This window comes from Cololabis saira, chromosome 16 (genome assembly GCF_033807715.1).
Source record: "Cololabis saira isolate AMF1-May2022 chromosome 16, fColSai1.1, whole genome shotgun sequence".
In the NCBI taxonomy this organism is placed as follows: domain Eukaryota; kingdom Metazoa; phylum Chordata; class Actinopteri; order Beloniformes; family Belonidae; genus Cololabis; species Cololabis saira.
The window spans coordinates 35,736,927-35,764,409 of record NC_084602.1 but is presented as its reverse complement, the minus strand read 5'-3'; the positions used below and the strand labels follow the sequence as shown (position 1 = coordinate 35,764,409).

The 27,483-nt window shown below is 46.4% G+C and overlaps 1 protein-coding gene across 1 annotated transcript; it reads left to right on the top strand.

The window, feature by feature from the left end:
* Nucleotides 1–1,132: 1,132 nt before the first annotated feature.
* Nucleotides 1,133–27,483, top strand: fbln5 (fibulin 5). Its single transcript, XM_061742943.1, has 11 exons — nt 1,133–1,449; nt 1,598–1,649; nt 1,987–2,035; nt 3,707–3,985; nt 16,366–16,488; nt 17,559–17,675; nt 17,756–17,872; nt 18,699–18,821; nt 18,917–19,043; nt 19,129–19,324; nt 26,813–27,483. Exons 1-11 carry the CDS (start codon nt 1,406–1,408, stop codon nt 26,972–26,974), a joined length of 1,389 nt encoding a protein of 462 aa, XP_061598927.1. The 5' UTR covers nt 1,133–1,405; the 3' UTR covers nt 26,975–27,483.

The window sequence follows — 27,483 nt, the reverse complement described above, 5'->3', positions numbered from 1 at the left end:
ATTGTTCTCGTTTTTATTTTCCTCGTTTTTCTTCCGATGAAATGATGGCCTTTTTTCCCCCTAAACGTGCCCCAAAAGTCACCAAATTTTGCACGCAAGCCAGGCCTGGTGATAAATTTGATATTTCCTGGTTTGCATTAATGAGCGTGGCCTAAAGGCTCAACAGCGCCCCCTAGAAAACTTTGTGCCTCAAGCCCCACAATACGGTTTGACGTACATGCACGAAAATCGGTACACACCTGTATCATGTCGCAACTTAAAGAAAAGTCTTTTGGCGACATGGCCGAAACCGAACAGGAAGTCGGGCAATTTCAATTAATCGTGTGATTTTGGCGCAATTTATGCCGTTAATACGGCCCGAACCGTAACGTGCACCCAGGTGTGTTATACATCAAAATGTGCGTCTCCATCCTGCGACGATGCGCATTACTTTTCTCAGTCAAGAGCGTTACCGTGGCGACGATAGACGCCAAAAAGCGCGACCCCCTTCATCTGATTGGTGTCATCGGACTCGGTTTTGAGTCCTTGACCTTAATTGGTGCAAATTAGCCCCGCCCCTTCTCCTGATTGGTCGATATTTGATAGTCCCAATTTTCTGCCATATTTTTTGAAATGTTTGACATAAAGAGTCATGGGTGGTGTCATCGGACTTAGTTTTGAGTCCTTGACATTTATTGGTGAAAATTGCACGCGCGAGGGCCCGTTCATCGCTGCTTGCAGCTTTAATTGTTTTTATTTTATTTTTATTTTTTTTGTTTTTCTCTGTCTCAATTGTCAATTGTCACCCATTATGTGCATACAGACAATAAAGTAAAAAAAAAAAAAGAGACGTTTTTCTTCCACTATGGGGGAATTAAAAAAATTATAAAAATTATAATAATATAATCATTAATATAATAATTAAATAAAATAATAAAAGTCTAACTAAAGGCACACCTTTTATTGGCCGCTGTAGCCTGAATTATGGTTCTGCGTCAAATCGACGCAGAGCCTACGCTGTAGGGTTACGCGGCGACGCGCACCGTATGGCGTAATATCTGCGTCGGTGTAACGCGGAACCATAAATCAGCCTTGTGGGGCCGCTGCGCTCCGGGCGGAGGGGGCTGGATCTGCTGCATCTGCTGCTGGATCTGCTGATTGAATCCAGCTGTTGGGGGGAGACGCAGCTCGGAGGGGGCCAGAAAATTTGCATAGCTAAATAATCCGACTAGTCCGACGGGATCCGAGCGGAGACGCGGCAGTCCTGACTCCTGAGTCCCGGTTCCAACTGCGGTTCCTGGAAACCCGGAGCGCCTTTTCCGCGTAAAAGCGCACCGAGTTCGGCCCCGCTGGGACTCAGACTTCACGGCTCTTCCGAGCCCCTTTTCCTCTTGAATCCCCTCCACAGACCAGCAGAGAATCAGAGATGCTGTTAGAAACGCTCGGCCTCCGGGTTTGTTCCTCCTCAAGGTCAGTTTCACACTTTTTTCCCTCCTCACTCACTCCGGATTTTTGCGCAACGGGACTCCGTTGAGTTTGTTTTCGCATGTGTTTGAATGGACCCGGTTTTCTTCCAGCAGGAAATTAAAAAAGGCTTAAATTCCCCCTCTCTCTGCAGGATGTTGGCTGCTCTATTTATGCTGGTTTGTGTCCGGTCTGGCAACGCGCAGGTAACTCAACACCTACAGCATCTGTTAATACCGACGAAGAACTCTGTTTAAATGTGGTACCTGAACGCACCACGGCGGCTGCTTCTGCTGAATGTGTCCCTTGTTAATATATATTCTTATATTATACACATACTGTAGGCCCAAGGCTATTTATTTTTCTATTTTTTATACTGTATCATGTACATTATTCATGCAATATGCACTATGTTTTTCCTCCCTCTATCTTCTTAACTGCAATGATGAACCTGCACAACCAAGTTTTTCACCCATGTTACTTGTAATATGATGTGACAATAAAGATTGATTCTGATTGTGATTGTGATTCTCCCCTCCTCAGATCTGCACCCAGGGGTTCGAGTTTGACGGCAGCCTGCAGGAGTGCCGGGGTAAGACGCCGGGACACGTGTGGGGATGTTCCAGATGTTCCAGATGTTGCTCACCTCTGCTCTCTCTCACACACATTCTACCTGCTTTTTTTGCACTGTTTTTTGTCTTTTTTGCCTTTCGCACTACTTTATTTCCATTGCAATGTACTGTATAGATTAGATTAGATTAGAATACTTTATCGTTTGTCCCAATGGTGACAGAAATTCCTCTTTGACAGGGCTCACAAACACATTCACACATTCCCATGAAGACACATTACAATAGAAAACGAAAAGACAAAAAATACATTAAAAAGTTAAAAAAAAATGGAAATAAGTTAGAACAGACATGACTAGTGCCTGTTAAAAGAAAGTGCAATGATCTATTTAATAGTGTTCAGAATGATTGTGGCAGATGGAATGAATGAGTTTTTGTAAATGTTTTTCCGGGCCAGTGGAGTTTTATACTTTCTGCCTGACGGCAGCAGTTGAATTGAGTGGTGGAGGATGAGGGGATGAGAGGATGAGAGGGGTCTTCTGTGATCAGAGTGGCCTTCCTGATCACAGATCAATACACAGGTCTACTGTCTATATTTCGTAATTATATATATTTTTTTTCTTTTTACTTTTTTTTTTACCCCTCCCCAGCATGTGTGTGTGTTGAGTTACTGCTGCTGAACAATGTGAGTTTCCCCATTGAGGGAGAAATAATCTTATCTTATCTAGGGTTGCCACCCCTCCCTTGAAATAGGGAATTGTTACGTAATTGGGAATTAAAAGTTGCGTTCCGTATTGAACCAATACGGACATATATTATGCTTTTATTTATTTATCATAAATTGACATAATATAGCCTACAGGTGAAGGTCGGAAATTTTTGAATATATTGCAAAACTTCATTCGTAGTAAATTCAACTAAAGGTGAAACACATATATTATTACCCACTACATTCAAAGTAGTGGTGGGGAAAAAAATCGATATTGCAATATATTGTTGCGCTCTCTGTCGCAATAAATAATCGATAAACTGACGGCAAATATCGATACTTTATTACAACACACAATGGATTTACGAGGTTGTTACCGCACTATTGTTCATGCACTTCAATTTGTGCAGCTGTACAGTGTTTACATTTATACATAAGACTAGGAGGCAGTGAGGTACTGTGCAAAATTAAGTTACTTACTGACTTTTCAGTATTAGAAACAAAGCCGTGCACTGTCCTGGTTTAATATAAAACATGTTATTAATGTTCACGCAATCTAATTACTAATTAGTCCAGCCGTACAGTGTTTACATTTACAAGCCTAGGAGGCAGTGAAGCTCTGTACAAATGTACTTTCTTTGTACATTGTATGAAGTTTTGGCATTGAATAAATGCATAACTACAGACGTTTTCCTTTTTATGGGTATTTTTTCGTTCTCAGTCACATATATGGCGATATATCACTGATATCTCTTACAATATATCAAATACCGTAGATATCGTGTATCATGATATTATCGTTATCGTGGGCCACATATCGCCACAGTATTGAATCGTGAGTCACCCGTATCGTCCCAGCCCTAATGTCTATGCAGTTTAGAAGTTTTAGGGATGTCCCTTTTTTTGGCACCTGTGCTGCTGAAATCGGGGCATCCCTTATTTCTATTTCTGAAAGTATCAACCCTAACTCTGCTCTTCCCTCCAGATGTGGACGAGTGTGTCGTGATGCCGCAGCCGTGCCGCGGCGACATGGACTGCGTGAACCAGGACGGCGGCTACAGCTGCGTGCCCAGTGGCTTCTACGAGCGCGGCTACCGACCGAGGGCCCCGGTCCTGCCCCAGCCCCGGTTCCCGGACCCCCCCGAGCGGGTCCCCGACACCTTCCTGCCGGCCCAGAGGCCCGTGGGGCCCAGCTACCCGCGGGTCAGGAACCCGGCGCTGTGCACCCTGGGATACGCTCCGGCGGACGATGGCACCTGCAACGGTGAGTCCGGGACCCTTGCTTGTGGGGTGGGGGGGTCACCAGGGGTCGCCAGGGGGTCACCGGTGGTCGCCAGGGGGTCACCGGGTCCAGCAGGACCTCCTTCCTCTTCTACCGCCTGATAACATCAGCAGCTGCAGCTGCTCGGAGTTTGTTTTCACACATTAGTCCATCACTTTCTTCCTCTTTTGCTGGAGCTGGAGCAGCGGCGCCGAACCACACAGGGGCGGCAGGTTTAATTAAGTCCTCTTTTAGGAGTTTGAAGAAATCTAATTAAAGCTGCAAGCAGCGATGAACGGGCCCTCGCGCGTGCAATTTCCACCAATAAAAGTCAAGTACTCAAAACCATGCCCGATGACACCACCCACGAGTCTTTATGTCAAACCATTTTAAAGTTATTGCAGAAAATAGGATCTATCACATATCGACCAATCAGAAAAAGGGGCGGAGCTAATTTGCACCAATTATGGTCAAGGACTCAAAACCGAGTCCGATGACACCACCCACGACTCTTTATGTCAAACCATTCAAAGGTTTATGGCAGAAAGTAGGAACTATCAAATATGGACCAATCAGATGAAGGGGGGGGCACGCTTTTTGGCGTCTATCGTTGCCACAGTAAGACTTTTGACTGAGAAAAGTAATGCACGTCGTCGCAGGATGGAGACGCACATTTTGATCTATAACACACCTGAGTGCAGGTTACGGTTCGGGCCGCATTAACGGCCGAAGGAATGGCATAAATTGCTCCAAAATTACACGATTTAAAATGGCCGTCGTCCTGTTCGATTTCGGCCATGGCGCCAAGAGACTTTTCTTTAAGTTGCGACATGATACAGGTGTGTACCGATTTTTGTGCATGTACGTCAAACCGTATTGTGCGGCTTGAGGCAAGTTTTCTAGGGGGCGCTGTTGAGCCATTAGGCCACGCTCATTAATGCAAACCATTAAATATCACATTTTTCACCAGGCCTGACATGCATGCAAAATTTGGTGACTTTTGGGGCACGTTTAGGGGGAAAAAAAGGCCCTCATTTCGTCAGAAAAATAAAAACGAGAAAAAGAACGAGAACAATTCCTACAGATACAATAGGGCCTTCACACTTTAAGTGCTTGGGCCCTAATGATAAGAAAAGAGGTAAATTATGGAAGGTACAAGTTGTTAAAAAGTAAGGGCAGTAGAGTACAGCAGGTATGTCTCATTCTTAAAATGGCAAGAATTACGTTTCTATACGGTCAAAACGTACAAAGACCGGGTCAAATACAGTATTACAAAGTAATCTGTGCCGATTCGTGCGGTGAATCAAACCAATTTGACAATTCTACGTCACAATGCCTGCATTCAGGGCTTATCCATAACTTCTTTAGCTGCTGCTGGAGCTGGAGCAGCGGCGCCGAACCACACAGGGGCGGCAGGTTTAATTAAACCCTTTTTCAGGGTTAAAATGAATCCCTTCAGGTCATTTTCAAATCTAATTACACAATAAACGGTGATAATGTGGGAAACATGTCTTTTATTTTTGTGGCACCAAACTGCACCACTGCTACCCCTTTTCCACCAAACCGGTTCCAGGTCTGGTTCTGGTTCACAACTCGTTTAACTTGTGAACCAATTGAGAACCGGTTTGTTTTTCCACAGCTCCACAAGGCTAACAGGGTGCTAAGAGGAGCCACGTCATTACATCTCTGAAAACGTCAGTTACGTCGTTGCGTTTGCATGAAAGTTGAAGCAGCAACAAGGTATCTACTCTAATAGGACTTGGTCACCTCACTGGGAGGGAAGGAGCCGGAGCTTGTGCGTGAGGTTGAGAGATACCGGCTAGATCAGGGGTCGGCAACCCGCGGCTCTAGAGCCGCATGGGGCTCTTTAGCGCCGCCCTAGTGGCTCCTGGAGCTTTTTGAAAAATGTTGGACCTTTTTTTTTCCCTTATTTTCTTATTTTTTTCCCTTTTTTCTCTTTTTTTCTTCTTTTTTTTCTTCTTTTCTCTTTTTTTTCTTCCTTTTTCCTTTACCTTTTAATCTCGACATTTCAACTTTTTTCACGGAATTTTGACTATTTCCTTGACATTTCAAGTTTTTTCTCAACATTTCGACTTTTTTCTCGAGACTGTACTTCAATATTAATCTCGACATTTTGACTTTTTTCTCAACATTTCAACTTTTTTCTCGACATTTCGACTTTTTTCTCAAAGTGCATAATGAAAAAAAAATCTTCCTCTAAAATATTTTTATTTTTCTCCTGCCTGGCCTTAATACTCTTCCATAGATTCACGTAACAAAAACAGTCATGTGGAAAGACATTAGCATTTGCAGCCGAGGACCCAGTTATAGCTAATATAGATACATGCAGCATGTGTTGCCTTCATTCTAAGGTTTATACAAGACTTCAAATTTTTTGCGGCTCCAGACATATTTGTTTTTTGTGTTTTTGGTCCAATATGGCTCCTTCAACATTTTGGGTTGCCGAGTCCTGGGCTAGAGATAGTCGGGCTCACCTCTACACATAGCTTGGAGCTCTGGAACCCAGCTCCTTGGAAGGGGCTGGACCCTCCACTACTCTGGAGTTGCCCGGGGTGAGAGGCGGCGGGCTGGTGTGGGCTTGGTTATAGCCCCCCAGCTCAGCCGCCATGTGTTGGAGTTCACCCCGGTGAACGAGAGGGTCGCTTCCCTGCGCCTTCGGGTCGGGAAAAGGTCTCTCACTGTTGTTTGTGCCTACGGGCCGAACAGCAGTGGGGAGTACCCGGCCTTCTTGGGGTCCCTGGGAGGAGTACTTGATAGTGCTCCAACTGGGGACTCCATTGTTCTACTGGGGGACTTCAACGCTCACGTGGGCAATGTCAGTGATACCTGGAGAGGTGTGATTGGGAGGAACGGCCTCCCTGATCTGAACCCGAGCTGTGTTTTGTTGTTGGACTTCTGTGCGAGTCACAGTTTGTCCATAACGAACACCATGTTCAAACATAAGGGTGTCCATCAGTGCACGTGGCACCAAGACACCCTAGACCGGAGGTCAATGAGGGATCTGCATGTCCTGGGAACGAGGGTGGTGGAGCAGAGTAGATGCTGACTCCATCCCGTGAAGTCAGCCTCCATTAAGGGATGTGGCTCCGTGGCTGATAATGGAGCTGTTGTTCTGTGTCCAGGTCCAGTTCTGAGCTGAACGTGTTCCAGACGTCTCAATATTTAGAAAATGATGTAAATGTCTGAAAAAGGCCAGAAAGTGTTTTCTTTAAGTTTAGTCCAGCGGTTGCCAGGTTTTGGGGGCGGGCCGTGTGAAGAGCTCAGAAGAAACTCAACATCTGCTGTTAGATTTTAATGTTTAGCTGGAAACCTTGTTGATGCTGCACTCGAGTCCTCGAATGTTGCAAGAAGATGAGCAGACTCTTTTTCTCGCGGTACCGTTCACATCCTTCATGAAAAGGCTGAACTGTTAACTTCCCAGACCGTCGTTGCTCTTAGTGAGACAAGACTGGAAGAGAAGGTCGTGGAGGCGAACGGTTCTGGAGGGAAGAGCTGCAGAACCGCCTCCCAACTCTGGAGCACGGTGTGGGGAGCGGCATGGTCGGTGGCTGCTCTGTTCCTCCAGAACCTCGGAGGAGAACGACTATTACGACAGTTTCTAACCCGGAACCAACAAGGAAATCAGGAACCGGACTGATTTGTGGGTCGGGTTTGAAATCCTGATATTTTCAATTCAATTCAATTTTATTTATATAGCGTCTAATACAACAAAAGTTGTCTCTAGATGCTTTCCAGAGACCCATACCCAGAACATAAACCCCCGAGCAGTTATTACATAAACAATGGCAGGTAAAAACTCCCCTAGTGGGAGAAAAACCTTAAGCCAAACATTGGCAAGGAAAAACTCCCCTTTAGGAGGGAAGAAACATTGAGCAGGACCTGGATCATAAGGGGGGACACTCCTGCCGAGGGCCAGACTGGGGGTCAGGGACGGCAACAGCACAGCAGGCAGGTGGAAGCAGCAACGGGACGACAAGGGGTGGGGACCGCAGGCAGGTGGAAGCAGCAACGGGATGACCGGGGGTGGGGACCGCAGGCCAGCACGCAGCTCCCGAAGCTCCGGCCCAATCAGCAAGGGGTCGGGGAAAGGTTGAGAAGGGGCAGGGCCAGGGAGAGGAGTCTTGACGGACAAACCTCTCCCCCGCCTGCCCGGGCCGTTGCCCCTCTCACTCCCACGCTGCAGGATCCGGTGTTTTGCATTCAGAGATGCTCTTCGCCACCGGCAGAGGATGCTGCACCATGAACAAAAAAGAAAAAAGAGAAGAGAAGGGGGGGCCAGCACAAGAAACTACAGGAGCGACTCTAACACACTAGAGTTTACACTACCTAGAGATTTAACAACACCAGCTAGAGGTTTACTAAACACTAACTATAGGCTTTACTAAACAGAAATGTTTTGAGTTTAGTTTTAAAGGTGGAGGTGGTGTCAGCCTCCTTAACCCAGATTGGAAGTTAGTTCTATAGTAGAGGTGCCTGATGGCAGAACGCCCGCCCTCCAAATCTACATTTGGATACTCTAGGAACTACGAGTAAACCTGCACTCTGAGAGCGGAGAGCTCTGCCAGGAACATAAGGCACTATCAGGTCTTGCAAATAATGCAGAGCTAAGCCGTTTTGGGCTTTATATGCAAGTATTAAAATTTTAAATGGGATTCTGAATTTTACGGGGAGTCAATAGAGTGAGGCTAACACTGGAGAGACGTGGTCTCTCCTGCTGATTCCTGTCAGTACTCGTGCTGCTGCATTCTGGATCAGCTGGAGCCTATTCAGCAAATTACTTGGACATCCTGCTAACAACACATTACAGTAATCTAGTCTAGAAGATACAAACGCATGAACTAGTTTTTCTGCATCACTCTGCGAGAGGATTTTCCTAATCTTTGCAATATTACGGAGATGGAAAAATGCTATTTTACAAACCTGATTGACATATGGTTTAAACGACAAATCCTGATTTGAATTTGAATTTGAATTTGAATTTTGAAATCTGAACTTTCAGTATTTCTTTAGTTTTACAGAGTAAAATGATTCGGAAAGAAACGTGGAAACTTGTTAGGTACTTGAACTTTGTGTTTGAAGTGAATAATGTGTTTTAATTTATCGTGACTTTCTCAGAACCGGTCTGGTTCCCTACATCCCAGTCTGGTTCCTCAGAACCAGAGGTGTATAATCCAGGTGCCATAAAGTAAAAATCCAGTCCAGCAGTTGTTCCAACCAATCACTAAACCAGCTCCTCTGCAGGTTGATGGTAGGTCATTAGTGAAAACACCTGTTCTAAATGTACCGGCTGATCCAGAAACACAGCAGGGTTTTTACTTTATGGCATCTGGAAACACCTCGGCAAAAAAACAATTCCCATGTTGCAAACAGCAGACATTGCTGTAGCATTGTCTTCACATGCTTCTTCAGAGGGTTGGAACTGCTGGACAGGAGTTTTACTTTATGGCACCTGGATTATACACCTCTACTCAGAACCGATCTGGTTCACTACAACCAGACCTGGTTCCCTACACCCATGTCTGGTTCCCTAGACCAGGTCCGTGCAGCTGCAGGTTTCCTCCATCAGTCTTACAGAAACATCCAAACTTCCCTTTTGGAGCTTCTTGGTTAAAAGTTCTGCTCGTTATCTCGCTGGCTTGTGTAAACCTCTCCCAGAGCGCCGGGGGTCGCAGGTCGGCGTGCACAGCACAGCCTGTTCTCCGTCTCCCGGAGTCCCCGTCCCGGACCGGAGCCCGACTCTGCAGATGTGGCTGCCGTCTCTTCCTCCTCCGACTGATTTATCTGGTTTCAGGGGAGTGAAAACCGTGAAGCAGAAGAATTCAGTTTTTCCTTCCATGTGCACGAGCCTCCACGAGCGTGCACGAGCACGAGCGTGCTCACATGTGGCCCACATTCCTCCGTTGCATCCTGACCTTATTTGTCAAGTATAGTATTGAAGTAACTCGATCTGCGGGACTCGGGTTCCGCAGCAGCAGCGGCTGCTTTGACGTCGCGGTGGAGGAATTTCTGCTGGCCGGGTCGCCGTGGTGACGGCGGCGGCGGAGGAGCTCCCAGGTTTCCTGGACGACCTCAGCGCTCCAATCACAGCCGTATCTCTCACATCTTTATCTGATTAGCGCCTGTCAGTGCGTCCGGGCCCCGGCGCTGGTTCTGGTTCTGGTTCAAAAGGCCCGCCCCCGAACCCCGAGCGGAGGATCTATACATGGAGCTGTTCTCCCCCAGAAACGCGCCTCAGCGCTGAGGTCATGCGTCTCCCTGCAGGCGGCGCCGCTGCCAGCGAGCCGCTGCACAGCCTTGTTTGGGTAAACGACTCGGCCGCCGAGCCAAGAATGAGCTCACGGGTTGCCAGATCTGCAGCCGGGCCGGGCCTGCAGAACAGAACCGGCTGTGTGGGAGCGCCCCGAGGCCCGGCGGAGGGGGGGGGTGAGCCGCGGTGATGATGTCATCGGCCGCTGATTGATGGCAGAAACCACACAGGCTCTGCCGGCCGGCCGGCGGAGACCAGGGAACTAATTGAGGCCTCCTTTCTTCTTCTGTCGTGCTTTGATGCATCTCTGGGTTCGGGGAGGACCGCTGCTGCGGCTCCGGGTCGGGCAGCAGAACCCTTTTTTTTTCCCACAATGTGTTTATTGTCATTTTTTTGTTTTTAAGACATACAACATTTATACATACATTACATAGACACACATACCGGTACACTTAGCTTGCACCATTTTCAATTGAAATATAAAGAATATATTGAATTAACCAATCAGGGAGGAAAAATAAGATAAATTAAATAAATAAATTAAACAGAAATTAAGTTATTTTCAGGCAAATCTTGCACTTTCATCTGTCATAATGTTCATATATGGTTCCCAGAGTTCAGCAAAGTCCTTTCGTTTTCCCTTAGCAATGTACGTTAGTCTTTCCAGTCCGACACAGCCAGAAAGCTCCTTATCCACATTCTCAATGTCGGAGCATCCATACTCTTCCAACACAGAGCAACAGCTCTCCTGGCCTGAAGAAGTCCAAAGTCCAGAACTGCATATTGCTTTGACGTTTGTAGGAAGTTCTTTGGTTATATTCCAAGCAAACACAGTTTGGCATTTAGGGGGACTTCAGCATTAAACATCTCTGACAAACAATGTATAACATCCTTCCAGAAGTTTTGGATCTTCACACATTCCCATAAGCAGTGAAATAATGTTCCCGTCTCATTCAAACATTTTGTACAGTCATCTGGAATGTCAGCATTCATATGGTGGAGTTTGACTGGGGTTATGTTCACTCTCATTAACCACTTGTATTGGAGTAGTCGACACCTTGTGTTTATTGTTTGTTTTTGAGCTTTTAAACCTGCATCGTTCCAATCTAATTCATCAATATCTTCTTTTATATCCATTTTCCAAGCGTTTAATTTATCTATTGCTGATTCAGTACTATGTGCGACTAGTATATTGTAAAATTAGCAGAACTCTTTTAGATCCGACCTCCTTCCAGTCGGTTCTGCAGAGGTGAGGCGTTTGGGCCGCCGGTCCGGACGTGGAAAACCGACCAGACGGACCTGAACGTCCCCTTTAATCAGCGTGGGAGGGGCTTGATGCACCAGCCTGGTTGCAGAGGTGCACGCTGCAAAAACTCAAAATCTTACCAGGAATATTTGTCTTATTTCTAGTTAAAATGCCTAATTTTTAGTCAAAAAAAATCTCATTTATACTTAAAACAAGACTCATCACTGGAAAGAACAACAATTTTCACCGGTTTCAAGTAGATTTTCACTTAAAATAAGTAGAAAAATCTGCCAGTGGAACAAGACGCTGAGCAGCAGAACTGCCGGCCCGCACAACCCTGGTACCACGGCAGCCCACGTTTCTGGAAATTTTTATTAAAATCATGTTTAGGATAAAGACGAATGAGCTGGAATTAGAGATTTCTTTTTTTAGACTGCAAAAACTCAAAATCTTACCAGGAATATGTGTCTTATTTCTAGTTAAAATGTGTCATTTTTAGTCAAAAAATCTCATTACATTTAAAACAAGTCATTACCAGAAAAATAACTTATTTGACAATTTTCACCTGTTTCAAGTAAATTTTCACTTGAAACAAGTAGAAAAATCTGAAGATTTATCTTCTCATTACAAGCAAAAAAATCTTGTTCCACTGGCAGATTTTTCTACTTATTTTAAGTGAAAATCTACTTGAAACAGGTGAAAATTGTTGTTTTTTCCAGTGATGAGTCTTGTTTTAAGTTTAATAAGATTTCTTTTGACTAAAAATGAGACATTTTAACTAGAAATAAGACAAATATTCTCCTGTCCAGCAGTTGTTCCAACCCTCTGAAGAAGCATGTGAAGTCAATGCTACAGCAATCTCTGCTGTTTGCAACATGGGAATTGGGTGTTTTTTGCAGAGATGTTTAATCCAGATGCCATAAAGTAAAAACCCTGCTGTGTTTCTGGATCAGACTGTACATTTAGAACAGGTGTTTTCACTAAGGACCTACCATTTACCTGCAGAGGAGCTGGTTTAGTGATTGGTTGGAACAACTGCTGGACAGGATTTGTACTTTATGGCACCTGGATTATACACCTCTGCCTGGTTGCAGGTGACCAGGAGGCCCGGTGGGTCGGTGCTGACCGGGTCGCAGGTCCCCCACCGGTCCGGCTCCGCCTGGGTAGTGAACCTGGACCAGTCCCTGCTGGCTGATACAGACCCCCGAACCCTCGCAGGCTCAACCAGAACCGGTCCTACCGGTCCCTTGGAGCCATTAACAGCTCAACAGACCATAATATCTGTATACTTTAACCACTAACAAGCCTGGGATATACTTGCAGTTCAGGCCGCATACGCATTTGTAGCACGCTCGTGCTACTGGGGTGGACCGACAGGACAGAGGACACGAGGTTTAGTGCAGAAATTGTGATTCTCAATCTTTATTCACCCAGATCCACAGACGAGTACAAGAACACTCAGTAGCATCTGTGTCTTCCCTCGAGCAGCAGAACCCTGGCTGGTGTGCAGCCGCTGCTTAAATAGCCAGGCAGGGTGGAGAGATTGATTGGGCACAGGTGTGGCCAATCAGCCGAACCAGGTGCCACCTGTGTGCTGCTCCCCGCAGACCACGCCCAATCCTCCACCCTGCCACAGCATCATGGCCGTATCATCGTATCCTGCGTTCATTTGACGTGTCGACGTGCACGTTCTCAAAAAGACACTGAACGCGTAGCGACCTGCAGTTCTCGCTCTGGCCGTGAGTGGCGCTGGTCCCGGTTTGATACCAGCTGGTGACAACGCGGAGGTCGCTGGCGCCGTTTCCTTTGCCAGTCGCAACCAAAGCAATGTTATAATCTCCTACATCATCCAATGTTGTCATGTAAACTTGTTTGTTGTTCTAATCTGCTACTGCTACTACCACTGCTACTAAATATTTAATCACTTTTCCAACTGTTGCTCTGCTTACTGCCCCCTATCGGTCACCGCCGGTATGAGGCGCTCTCCTCGCGTACTACGCGAGCGACGTTGCGGTTGGTGGTGCACGAGAACGGACGTGAACGCAGGCACCAACAGCAAGTATATTCCAGGCTTAAGTGAAGACTAGAAAATAATTTTTTTTTTTTTTTTTTTGGTACCGGTCCGTAAATGTGTTAATTTCTGCGGTAAAGACGTTTCAACTCCGATTAAAGAGAACCAGTGACTGTGGCTCGTCTGAAAGGAGCCTGGTTCTGATCCGCAGCTGCAGGTTCTAATGATCCGCGTTGGCTGGCATCCCTGATCCGGTTCGGCAGCCCTGATTTGGGTCGGCAGGCAGCCCTGCAGCTTGCGGGCCGCTTGTGAAACGGCAGCTACAAGGAGGTTGTGGGTCATAGATCTGCCACCCCCCTAGGGAGGTCCGGTGTCCCGGCTGGCACCAAGGCGGCCGCCGCCCCTCCGTTATCGCCCCGCCGGAGCTGCCTGTCCAAACACGGAGCCGCCGACGCCCACTTCCCCCCCACCTTTCCACGCTGGTGACATCACAGTCTGAGCAGCACAAACCCGGGTTCCTGAAGCGGTTCCACATCCTGGCCAGGAAACCAGGCTGTTGTGGAGCCGGAGGCGGCCGCCCCGGAGGTGTTGATGGTTCAGATCCCAGCTGGAGATACCGCCGCTCTCCCGGAGGAACAATGGCAGCTGACACGGTGGTGAAATGTTAACTGTAGGGGAGGTCTGAGATCTCAGGGTGGTGAAAACCTGCTGATGGGAGGGAGGGGGGGGTTGTTTTCCACCAGCCACGTTCCCACGGTTACAGATGTGAAGCGACCTGATGACATCAGGGATCAGAAAAACCTTCAGCTCATCCAGAACGCTGCAGACAGATTATTAACAACTGAAGCAGAGACTCATCGATCCTGTCAGAGCAGCAGACCACCAAGACCAAGACCAGATAGTATTAAGACCAAGACTAGTTCAGCTCAACACCGAGACCTAAAAAAAAAACCTAGTAATGTCCTGGGGCCTCATTTATAGAGTGCGTAGGATTCATACTAAAAGTGTACATTCGCCCAAAAGCCGCACAAAAAAATCCGGATTTATAAAACCATGTGCACGCACACCTGCACGCAATGTTCGCTTTATAAATCACAGTCCACCTGGAAGGCAGGTGAATTTGCCTCATACCCCGCCCTCTACATGCCCACTTTATACCATTAATGAGCAATGCAAAGTAGTTCATGACTGTATTTGCATATGAATGAGCCTGCTGAGCATGTGCAGCGGCTTCCTGCAGTCTGTTTCTGCTGCGCGTCAGGATGAATGAGACGTGTTGAGCCGGGCAAACGTGCTGGTGCCACTAAATTTCATGGAGACTGAGATGGAGATGTTGTGGATGAGGTGGAGGCCAGGAAAACCACATAATTTGGTGGTCACAGTAATGGCATCACTAACAAAAATAAAGCGAGTGAGTTGCCTGCCAGAATCTGATTTCTGGCCGAGGGAGCGCGCACAGCAGCCCGTTGGGCGATAGCGCTGAAACGTCAGATTTTCAGATTATGAAGCTCAAGAATGAGATCAAATCATATTTAGGTATAAAACAACCTTTCATTAACTGTATTTGGCCTTCAATCAATTTTTGGAAGGTAAAAAGACCCATTTTCATGGGAGAAATCAGATTCTGGCAGGCAATCACTTTTTGGCACGACACCGGCACGGCGTGTCCTGCACCGCGGACACGCCGGATTTGACAGATGAAAATACCCCGTCAGATCACGCTTCCACATAGACATCAACATTCATCTATGTGGAAGCGTGGTCTGACAGGGTATTTTCATCTGTCAAATCATCCTACCTGCCAATATCTATGTGGAAGCGTGATTTGATGTTTTTTTTTCTTCCGCCGAAGCGTCGTACACATATATCTATGTGAAGCACTTTCTGACTTCCTGCAGTTAAATCGTCTATTTACATGAAAAAGCCTTTGGAAAAAAAAGAAACGAGATAAAAGAAACAGGGATCGTACGGTCGTATTTTCTGCCGAGATAGGACACCTCAGCAGAACACCGGCTTGGGTGTACATGGATCTATAAGTCTTATATGTGATGACAACAGTATGACATGAATCTGGCTTCATTTCACCACCTCACCGTCTGCGTCGCCAGTTCCCCATATCTTAAAATGTTTGTGCGCGAGGGTCAGGGTTGGCTTAAAGATTTTTCTCTTAGTTTTTTCTTTTTAAATCCCAACCTTTGCGTAGAAGGTGGCGTGCGCATCTTTCAAGCCCTGTTTTGTGCGCAAGCAAGCTTTAAAAAAATGAGGCCCCAGATCCTGCGTGATTGTATTCCATCATCATGGTTCAGCTAGTTTCCATATGAGCTTGTTTTCAACTGCAGCTCAATAACACAGAGAAGTGGATGATGATGTTGAACTAACTAGAAATGTTTCCATCCATCAGCTGAGATCAGATATGTGTGGCGACTGCACTACCGCTATTTCTACACTATTGGAGGATTGACTCCAGAGCTTTCAAGGATTGACACGTTATTAATTTTATCTTGCCTGTTTATCCCTATTACTAATTTTATCCATAAATATCTTCTTCTGAAGGGTTTTACTTTGTATTTATCTATGTACTTTTAAAACTTTATTTTATTCTTCTTACTCCATGCATCCTTGTTTTTATTGATTTTATGTAGATCACTTTGAGCTGCAACTCTTTATGAAATGTGCTTTAAATAAATAAAAAAAGGCTTATTAGTGTCTCACCTCATCCAGGGTGGAGGAACTGTTCATAAAAGCTGGACCCGGGTTCCCATGATTGTTTTTGGGGGTTTGCATCATTACCAGCTTATTGTTATTGTCTCTGCATCGATCAATACTGATTATTAGTGATTGGTTCTCTCTTGTTGCAGACATCGACGAGTGCGAGACCAACTCCCACCACTGCAACCCCACGCAGGTGTGCATCAACACGGCGGGCGGCTACACATGCTCCTGCACCGAGGGCTTCTGGCTGATCGGGGGGCAGTGCCAGGGTGAGACCTCGGTACCAGAACCGGTACCGGAACCGGTACCAGAACCTTCAGGCTCGGGCAGGGAGAGGGCAAACTCTGAGGTCCAGAAAGTCTCCCGTGACTCCTGGCGCTGGAGAGATGCTTTAATTACTCACTGATTCTAATTCAAAGTGCTTTACATCAACATTAAAAGCAGCAAGACACAATTAAACAGTAAATAACAAATAAAATGAAAGCTGCAAGCAGCGATGAACGGGCCCTCGCACCCTTGTGCACGTTCAGGCTGCAGTGGAAGCGCTTGTATGACTTGCATGCAGGCCTGGACATTTAGCGGATGACACCAGCCACGACTCTTCATGTCAAACCATTCAAAAGTTATGGCAGAAAGTAGGAACTATCAGATATCAACCAATCAGAAGAAGGGGCGGGGTTAATTTGCACCAATTATGTTCAAGGACAAAAAACCGAGGCCGATGGCACCACCCACGACTCTTTATATTAAACCATTCAAAAGTTATGGCAGAAAATAGGGATTATAAAATATCGACCAATCAGAAAAAGGGGCGGGGCTAATTCAGGCCAATGAAGGTCAAGTACTCAACACTGAGTCAGATAACACCAGCAATGAGTCTTTATGTCAAACCATTCAAATGTTATGGCAGAAAGTAGGAACTATCAATTATGGACCAACCTGATGAAGGGGGGGACATGCTTTTTGGCGTCTATCGTTGCCACGGTAACGCTTTTGACTGAGAAAAGTAAGGCGCATAAACATGATTAATTCAAAATGGCCGACTTCCTGTTCGGTTTCGGCCATGGCGCCAAGAGACTTTTCTTTAAGTTGTGACATGATACAGGTGTGTAGCGATTTTCGTGCATGTACGTCAAACCGTATTGTGGGGCTTGAGGCACAAAGTTTTCTAGGGGGCGCTGTTAGCTAATGGGGATCTTTACAAATAAACAAACCCAATGAGAATAGGGGACTGTAGTCATGTTATGACACTGAACTATACAGTTTTGTCATCAGCATAAGTGTGGTAGGAAATGTGATGAGAATAGGTGTTTGTGTGTCGTTCCCTCCCCCCCCGCAGACATCGACGAGTGCCGCTACGGCTACTGCCAGCAGCTTTGCGCCAACGTGGCCGGCTCGTACTCGTGCTCCTGCAACCCGGGCTTCCTGCTGAACCCGGACAGCCGCACCTGCCTAGGTAAGCGCCGCCGCCGCGCCCACGTGACGCAGGACGCCTCCAGCTGCTGCCGTGTCTCACGCGCTTCCCTGTCCACCCAGATGTGGACGAGTGCGAGGACGAGCCCTGCGAACACGGCTGCTTCAACACCTACGGCTCGTTCATGTGCAACTGCGACGAGGGCTACGAGCTGGTGTCCGACGGCACGAGCTGCATGGGTGAGCAGCCTCCTCAAACCTGCACCTCCTCAAACCTGCACCTCCTCAAACCTGCACCTCCTCAAACCTGCACCTCCTCATACCTGCACCTCCTCAAACCTGCACCTCCTTAAATCTGCACCTCCTTAAATCTGCACCTCCTTAAATCTGCACCTTGACCTGTTTCCATTACTGATGTTCAATTCCACTGATTTCCTTTCCGATCTGATATTGAGTGAAATTCAGGCTGGTATCGGCGATACTGTTTCGATACCGATATATTGTGCAAATACACTTAATAATTTCTCAAAATTGTATTTCAACATTAATCTCGACATTTCAACTTTTTTCTCGAAGTGCATAATGAAAAAAAATCTTCCCTTCTCAAATATTTTTTCTCCTGCATGGCCCTAATACCCTTCCGTAGTTTAAGAGATTTTAGAAAGCGGCTTGTCTCCTCCGGAGACACCGGACCGGTGTCTCTAATCCTGAACGTTCCTGCTGTCCTCTCCCACGAGCGTGGAGCTAACCCTGGATCTGTCCCTCTAGACCTGGATCTAACCCTCTAGACTTGGATCTAACCCTCTAGACTTGGATCTAACCCTCTAGACCTGTATCTAACCCTGTATCTTCCCTCTAGACCTGGATTTAACCCTGTATCTTCCCTCTAGACCTGGATCTGACCCTCTAGACCTGGATTTAACCCTGTATCTGCCCTCTAGACCTGGATCTAACCCTGTATCTGCCCCTCTAGACCTGGATCTAACCCTGTATCTTCCCTCTAGACCTGGATCTAACCCTGTATCTTCCCTCTAGACCTGGATCTAACCCTGTATCTTCCCTCTAGACCTGGATGAGTGCAGCTTCTCTGAGTTTCTGTGCCAGTACAGATGTGTGAACGGGCCCGGCTCCTTCACCTGCATCTGCCCGCCGGGCTACTACCTGTACGAGGACGGCCGGAGCTGCGAAGGTAACGTCCGGGCGGCCGGTGCATCGTTGTCGTTGTTGTTTACCATCCTGTGGCTGCTCTCACTGACTCTGACTGTTGTGTGTTTGATTTTAAAGATATCAATGAATGTGACACTGGTAACAACACCTGTACAACAGAACAAGTGTGTTTCAATTTCCAGGGAGGGTTTATATGCCTGGACCCGTTACAGTGTCAACCTCCCTACATCGCTTTTACCGACAAGTGAGCGCCCCCCCCCGCCTGTAGTCGTAGGGCCCAGCTGTGCCGCTTGTTTTTCCTCACCAGTGTTGTGATCTCTGCACTCCAGTCAGTGCATGTGCTCGGCTGAGAACCCTGCCTGCAGGGAGCGGCCCTTCACCGTCCTGTACCGCCACATGGACCTGTCGTCGGGCCGCAGCGTGCCTGCAGACGTCTTCCAGATGCAGGCCACCACGCGCTACCCCGGCGCCTTCTACATCTTCCAGATCAAGTCCGGCAACGACGGCCGAGAGTTCTACCTGAGGGTGAGTTGCTTCCCGGACCCCTGAAACACACCGGACCTGTGAGGAGGTGCCACGGTGCGTTTACTGACCCTTCGTCAAGCGCCGCCCCCGTTGCTAGGCGGTTGCTATCTCTCCCGTCCACTTCCGTCGTAGAAACAGGGTTTTACATCACTTTATTTCTAATTATTGGACCGAAGGAAATCAATTTTATTTATATAGCGTCTATTACAACAGTTGTCTCTAGGATTTTTCCAGAGACCTAGAACATGAATGAATGAATAGCTTTATTGTCGCCGGTCTGGCGTCCCAGCACAGTGAGATGACAACCAGTACAACCCATCAGGGCACAGACAAAACAAATAACATAAAACATGAGTCAACTGGTGAGAACAGATCAGAGAAAGGATGACATTGGGGAGGGAGGAGGGAAAAAAAGGCATCCTCATACTGTGTATAAATTCACAGTGTGAAAGTGCAAAAAAACACCTCTGCACAGAAAAGCAACATGACAAATTTAACATCACAAGGCTTGCACATGTGTGTGGGGGGTGGGGTGGTTCTAGGGGCGGGGGGATCCCGGCACAGTACCCCAAGTGAGCACCGCGGCCAGTGGCGCGGCTCTCAAACCTGTTGACTGTGTTGGGGAGGGCTGATAAGAGGGGAGAGCCGAGGAAGGCATTGAGATGGGGGAGGTGTGTTTATCAGTAAGTGTATGTGTAGCGATGAGTCCGTGAACTTCGCCCAGAGCTGCTCTCAGCCAATGTCCTTGATGTTTGCAGGAGGCTCGGTACAGTTCTGAAAACAGGGTCCGCAGGTGTTCGTGGGAGAGGGGAGGGATTAGTGGGGCAGAGTCACCTTGTTTACATTCCACCAGGAAGATTGTGACCAGAGCGATCGGCCAAAAACCGCCCTGTCAAGGCCAGATTATAGAATCAACAATTATATTGAAAACAGGCAGCCTCAGTAATTTTCCGTCTGCCTTCAGTCTCTGGTTCATCAATGGCAACTCCAATCAGACGAATTTGTGATCACTTCCCGCCAAGCCGAGCTTCCAACTTCTCCAGGGTGTTATCCATCTTGCCAATGAGCTCAAAGACCGCCGCCACGCCAGCCTGCGAATCTGTTCGAGAATCGCATCCAGCTTACGGCTTTGCTCCCCCAACGTTAGAGTCTGAGCGTTGATGGCTTTGCTTGACCCCTGAGCCACGTCCGGCAGCTCTGAAAGAGCCAAAACAGCTGTCGACGACTTACGCGTTTGTCGGTAGACCAGGAATCCCCCTCCTCCTATCAAGAGGATGATCAAGAGAAATCCTGCTATCATAAATCCAATTATGAAGGCATCTTCAACGTCCTCGACAGACAGAATCGCCAAGCACAAAGGCTTCCAGTATTTGTAGGAATCCATTGTGTATCCAGCAAAAAATGTCCCATCGGGGCAACATAAACATAACATAAACAATGGCAGGTAAAAACTCCCCTTTAGGAGGGAAGAAACGTGGACCAAGACCAGGACCTGGCTCATAAGGGGGGGGACCCTCCTGCTGGATGCCAAATAGCAACTAAATATAAATAAAAAGGAACACTTCAGGTACCGTGGAGTTTAAAAAACTGAGGTTTTCGGCAAAAACGAGATCTTTTGATGAGTTTAGCTGATAGCACTGTAGAAGGTCTGGCCATCCACATAGATTTATTGCGGTTTACAGTTGGTTTAGGGTGAAATGTATTCCTGTGATTCTCTCTTTTACCAGTGCCCTGAGCACAACACTTAACCATTTTAAGATATGCTTTATTTTAAGATATACAGTATGCTTTATCCAAAGCGCACATTTTTCGTAATTTACCAATGGTTTTGGGATCAAGACCAAGACCAGAGAGGACCAAGACCAAGACTAGTTCAACTCAAGACCAAAAAGAAACCTAGTAATTTCTAGATCCTGTGTGATTGTAGAACATCAGCTCCATCCTGGTTCAGCTATTTTCCATATCAATCACAACGATATGCAAATATTATCCATATATTTATTCAAACACGGCCGTTATAAACACAAAACTGTAATTAAATACAGACACATGCAGATGCACCAAAACATTAAATCAGATGCAAAATACAAATTGTTTACAAAACTGCACATTAACAAGAGGAAGAACTGCTGATCACCAGATTCTGTCACCTTGGTGTGGAACGATGTTTCTGATTGGTCAGTCAGGGACCAATCAGAAGGCGGACAAAGGGTCAGTTTGGTGTTATTACTTTAATTTGTGTGTAATAAAGAGGAGGAAATGAGCGATGGACTGGAGCTTGTACGAGTTAACGAGGGAGACGACAGCAGGGAGCTGGACAGAATGTTTCACCAAAGTCCGTCTTTAATGATCCGAGAGAGAATGTGGTCAGAATCTCCTCATAGAAATGGTTAAAACGACGCTTGATGCAACGATTTAGTCTGATATTATGATGAGAACTCTGTCACAACATTAATGCACCTCAAATCTTGTTTAAATGGTGTTACATCTTATACATATTTTTTCCTTTTTTTTGTGTACAGAAAATAAAACCATAAAAAGCACAGATTTATCTCTTTTTAAGAGGCTGATGTTTCATGGTGTCACGTCTCGTATGATGACAGCTTGCTCCGCCCCCATGATTCTGAACAGAAGAAACTGGAAATTATAAATCAATTTAATCCTTACTCCTTTATTGCGTTTTAAAGCCGGTGGATGTAGCGGTACAACTTCTGACCACATGAGGGCAGCAAATCTCAGTTAAGGTGTCAGCTGTTGGTGTAAACATCAGGTCGGTGAGAGGGCTCTCGCTCCGTCTGACACCACTCAAACTCTTTTATTCGTATAATTTAAAAAGACAAGACGTGTGTCTTTAAATGAGACCTCCACAGGACGCTCATGTGATCTCCAGCCTTCGAGTAAACCGGTGAGCTCAGATCCAGCCGAGGCGGCGGGATCTGAGATCGGGTTGATACTACCTGAATCTCCAGGTCACTGCTGGAACTTTACATGTTTGAAGATACATGAGACATGAGGAATATCAAGAAAAACAACACGGATCCTCTGAAGATACTGAGAGGGAAAGTCACGGATGCAGCGCTGATGCAAGTCACTGGCGTCCGGTTTACCTTCACTGGAATGAAGACGAGGACGCTGGACGATGGGAGGACAAGGAAACTGGAGGATGAGGAAACTGGAGGACGAGGAAACATGCCAGCCAACGTTAGGAGTTCCAGCTGGATAAACTCCAAGATGGCAGATGTTTAGTTGCTGCTCTGATCATCATCATCATCATCATCATCATCATCATCATCATCATCATCATCATCATCATCATCATCATCATCATCATCATCATCATCATCATCATCATCATCATCATCATCATCATCATCATCATCATCATCATCATCATCATCCACTCGAGTCACCTGGAGAAACGGGAGCTACGTCAGGATGCTCTTCATCGACTTCAGCTCAGCTTTTAATACAATAATACCGGACATTCTAATCCCCAAACTATCCTCCCTGGGGCTCCCACCACCCACCTGCTCCTGGATTAAAGACTTTCTGGTGAACCGACCCCAGCGCGTGAAACTCTGTCCTCACCTCTCCTCCTCCCGCACTCTCAGCACTGGCTCTCCTCAGGGCTGTGTGCTGGGCCCAATACTGTACTCCCTCTCTCAGTACTGGCTCTCCTCAGGGTTGTGTGCTGGGCCCACTACTGTACTCCCTCTCTCAGTACTGGCTCTCCTCAGGGTTGTGTGCTGGGCCCACTACTGTACTCCCTCTCTCAGCACTGGTTCTCCTCAGGGCTGTGTGCTGGGCCCACTACTCTACTCCTACTACACATCGGACTACAGCCCCGCCCACCCAGAGATTGCAGCCCCGCCCACCCAGAGAACACCATTGTCAAATTTGCTGATGACACAACGGTGGTGGGGCTGATCACAGGGGGAAACGAGGCAGCCTACAGAGATGAGGTCCTAAAACTTGGTGAGTGGTGCGCACTGAACAACCTGGCACTGAACACCACTAAAACCAAGGAACTCATCCTGGATTTCAGGCGGAACCGAGCCGCCCCCGTCCCCCTGCACATCAACGGTGAATGTGTGGAGCAAGTGCAGTCCTTCAAGTTCCTGCAGACCTCTCCTGGTCTGTCAACACTACTGCACTGAGGGTGCTCAGCACGGAGCGCCTGAACACACAGCTGCTGCTGACCTTCTACCGGTCCACCATTGAGAGCCTGCTGACACATGCTGTGACAGTGTGTCACTCCAGCTGCACAGAAGCAGACAGGAAGAGGCTGCAGAGGCAAACACAGCACAGAAGATCATCGACTAACCTCTGCCCTCCCTGTCTGAAATCTACAGCTCCCGCTGCCTCAGCAGGGCAAAGAACATCTTAAAGGACAACTGCCATCCCGGTTTCCACTTCTTTGACCTGTTGCCCTCTGGCAAGAGGGGCTTTATATTGTCTGTTTATTTTGTTTTTACATAGCCTTTTACATGGGTGCACTTTTATGGAGCTGCTGCTTAATCTCATCATATTATTATAATGACAATAAAGGCTTTCTATTCTTTCTATTTCTATCAGCAGCTGCTGTTTCTTTTGTCGGTTCATTTTCTAGTAAACAGTTTGTTTTGCTTGTGTTTAAACTTCCGTTACTACTTATAGGCCGTCAGGTCAACCACATAAATGTCTTTAGAAAGAGGATCTCGTTCCCACCTCTGGGGTCTACATTCTTTTCACTTTAAAAAAAAGAACTATTTATGTTAAGCATAGGATAAAAAGTTGAACTCGGATTTCTAGGAAGTATTTTCACAATCGTTATTTTAATAGCAGGACTCTTTCCAGCGGCGCCTGTGTAAAGGAGCGCTGCGGCTGCGTCACGTGATCGCGCTGGACCAATAACAGCGGCCCCTGATGTAAACAAACCTGACGTAATCCAATGTGGATGCCACCTTGTCTTCCCAAATATGTAGAAAAATACAATATAATGAGCCGAAAAGTGCACAAAAATGACTAAAAACAGTGTTATATGATGCCACAATGAAGGTGGGTGACCTGAGACGGCCTATTATGCCAGCAGCTGCCCCTTGAACCCACTGGCGCTCTACTGCCCCCATGTGGTCTGCAGTGGTATTACTACACCGCGTGTCTTTAATATTGTGATCGTTGACACTGAAGGAGGTTTGAGCTGCAGAACAAGTACTCCGTGCATGCAGGCCTTGAACGTTTGGCTGTGAGTTCATGTCTGTACTGCTGATTACATCCCAGTGGTGAGTCCTGCAGCCTGGAAACAGCCCGCTGGACAGCAAAGGGACACGTGTTTGATTCCCCTAGCAATCAGGGGTCATGTCTGCCAACACCTCGTGATTAAATACCAGCATGTTGCGTAGTGCGCGGTGAGGTAGACTTGTAGTTCTTTTGTGGTCTTGTCTCGGATCATTGAGTTGCAACAAGGTGACAGAATCTGGTGATCAGCAGTTCTTCCTCTGTTTAATGTGCAGTTTTGTAAACTATTTGTATTTTGCATCTGATTTAATGTTTTGGTGCATCTGCATGTGTGTCTGTGTTTAATTACAGTTTTGTGTTTATAACGGCCTTGTTGGAATAAATATATGGATAATATTTGCATATCATTGTGATTGATTAAGCATCGGGTCCATTTCAGTGATGCTGATATGCAGTGTAATCTGATTACTATAATAGTAAATAATGTAAATTTCAATCTTTAATATTTAAAATTCAGGTTTCATCTCCAAATTCAGTCCAATTTAAATCAGTAACATTTACTATTCCTTCCTTTTCTGAGGTGGAGGGGGGTGTTGGAGCTGGTTATTCTGCTAGAGGACTTTGGGACTAGTTAGTAGTCGTGTCAATCCTTAAAAGCACTGGAGTCAATCCTCCAATAGTGTAGAAATAGCGGTAGTGCAGTCGCCACACAGATCTGATCTCAGCTGATGGATGGAAACATTTATAGTGAGTTCAACATCATCATCCACTTCTCTGTGTTATTGTTGAATACAAGCTCATATGGAAACTAGCTGAACCAGGATGAACCAGAACGCAACGTATTTTATTCACTATGTCAGTGCAACAATATCACAGGGACATCCGAGTTTAACTTCAAACAGTTAAAGTCAGAGAGAGAGAGAGAGAGAGAGAGAGAGAGAGAGAGATCAAATATTTCCCTTAAACAGATTTATAAGAGGGTAGGGTGATTTGATATCTGAACTTGAATGAACCTGCATAATTAATCCGTCAGTGGCTAACAGCTTCGTTAATATCTTCTGCTGCTGGGGCAACATTAGACCCATCACTTGCCTTCTTTCTTTTTTTTTTTTTAAATTGCGTGGTTGTCTGCTTCATTTTTGTAAGTTAGTAGCACTGCAGAGCGCGCTAAAAACTAGATTGATAGCGACCACTGTCGTCAGGGACGCTGGGACATCACATTTCAAGATATGAGGGGGGTACAAGTGTTGGGAAAGATAATACCTAGTGAAATCCATCATGTTGTTCTGATATGCATTTTTAGTTATTTTATATGGTTTTTTTTTTTAAATTTATTTAGCCTTTATTTTACCAGGTCGGTCCCATTGAGACACAATGGTCTCTTTTACAAGGGAAGCCTGGCCAAGACAGCAGCATAGACATATGTATTAAGTAATAGAATAAATCAATTCAAATAGACACAGAGTAATTCCATAAATGTATAAAAAAAACATTTACATTTTCCCCTGAAGCCGAGGTGTGGCGGCTGCCCCTGATCTAAATGACAATAAAATTTCATTCACTACCATTCCACCACTGTTTTCATCTGTAATATTATAAGACAGTGTGCTTAAATGTTAAATGAATACTGCATTCAAACTTACACATTGACTGCAGCAACTTTCTCCCACGCCAATTCTCTCCTCGTGTTTCGTGTTTTTTTTCCAAAATATGCTCTCATACTCGCCATGCACGTATTAACACTTCTAACTCCAGTGGCGTGAAGTATGTGGATCTTCAGATGCAAACTAATGTTTCCTCAAAGGGATTTTGTAAATTGAAATGTTAAATAAAGTTTAAAAAAAAAAGAAAAAGTATGTGGATCGTTTGTTGTCGCCGGTTTCCATGGTGAATCGTTGTGTCAGGGCTCTACTGATGATGGCTTTTTATATCCCTCACGCATGCGCTTAGCTCGAGCTTAACAAACTCAGAGTTGATTGAACTAACTCATATCCGCTTATCCGACTTTCCTATCTCAGGTTAAGTCAACTCGGAGTTCAGGTTTAAACTCAGAGTTTGTTGAACCTGCTTCCTGGAATACCCCTCTGGTCTTGATACTCTCTGGTCTCGGTTTAGGCGGTTTTGACTACAAGTCTATGTTGATGTGCAAAGCATGATGGGAACATGAGGCGGTGGAGCCACCAGGTGGAGCAGTATCAGTGCTGTTGAAGTGTTTCACCTGCACAGGTGCTTGTGTATGACTCTGACTGTCCCCCCATCTCCCCCCCACAGCAAACCAGCAACGTGAGCGCCACGCTGGTTCTGGTGCGGCCGCTCACGGGCCCCAGGGAGATGGTGCTGGACCTGGAGATGGTCACGGTCAACAACGTCATCAACTTCCGCGGCAGCTCCATCATCCGGCTGACGATATTCGTGTCGGAGCACCCGTTCTGAGAAACCTCCAGCAGGATGCAGCTGATGTCATGGTTTCACTTCTTTTATCTCCTTCTTCTCTATCGTTATGTCACCTTCAGTAAAAGCCATCCCACAAGGACTCGGCCGGCAGCAGCTGACGGGAAGCTCGCCGCGCTCTCATCCCCACCCTGGTTTACTGGACTCAGAGCTTTTATGGCTGTGATGTGGACACAGACGGATATTTATGGTGTACAATTTCTGACATCCTCTCATCAGATGTGAGGATGGGAATGATGCTGGCGGAGTTTCGCTGTTGTCTGTGAGTGTTCACCCCCCCTTCGCACCTGAGCCGCGACGGCGCCCCTCAATGCCGTTTCATCACCCTGGACGGAGGAGGAGGAGCCGTTTATCCGAATAGAACTACAAGTTTGCATCTGCAGGGGAAATATTTTGAAGTTATGTACCAACAAGTCGTAACCTGAATTATGGATCACAGTTTCTTTTTTAGACCAATAAATGACTTCACCACACAAGCGGCCGTCCCCCGG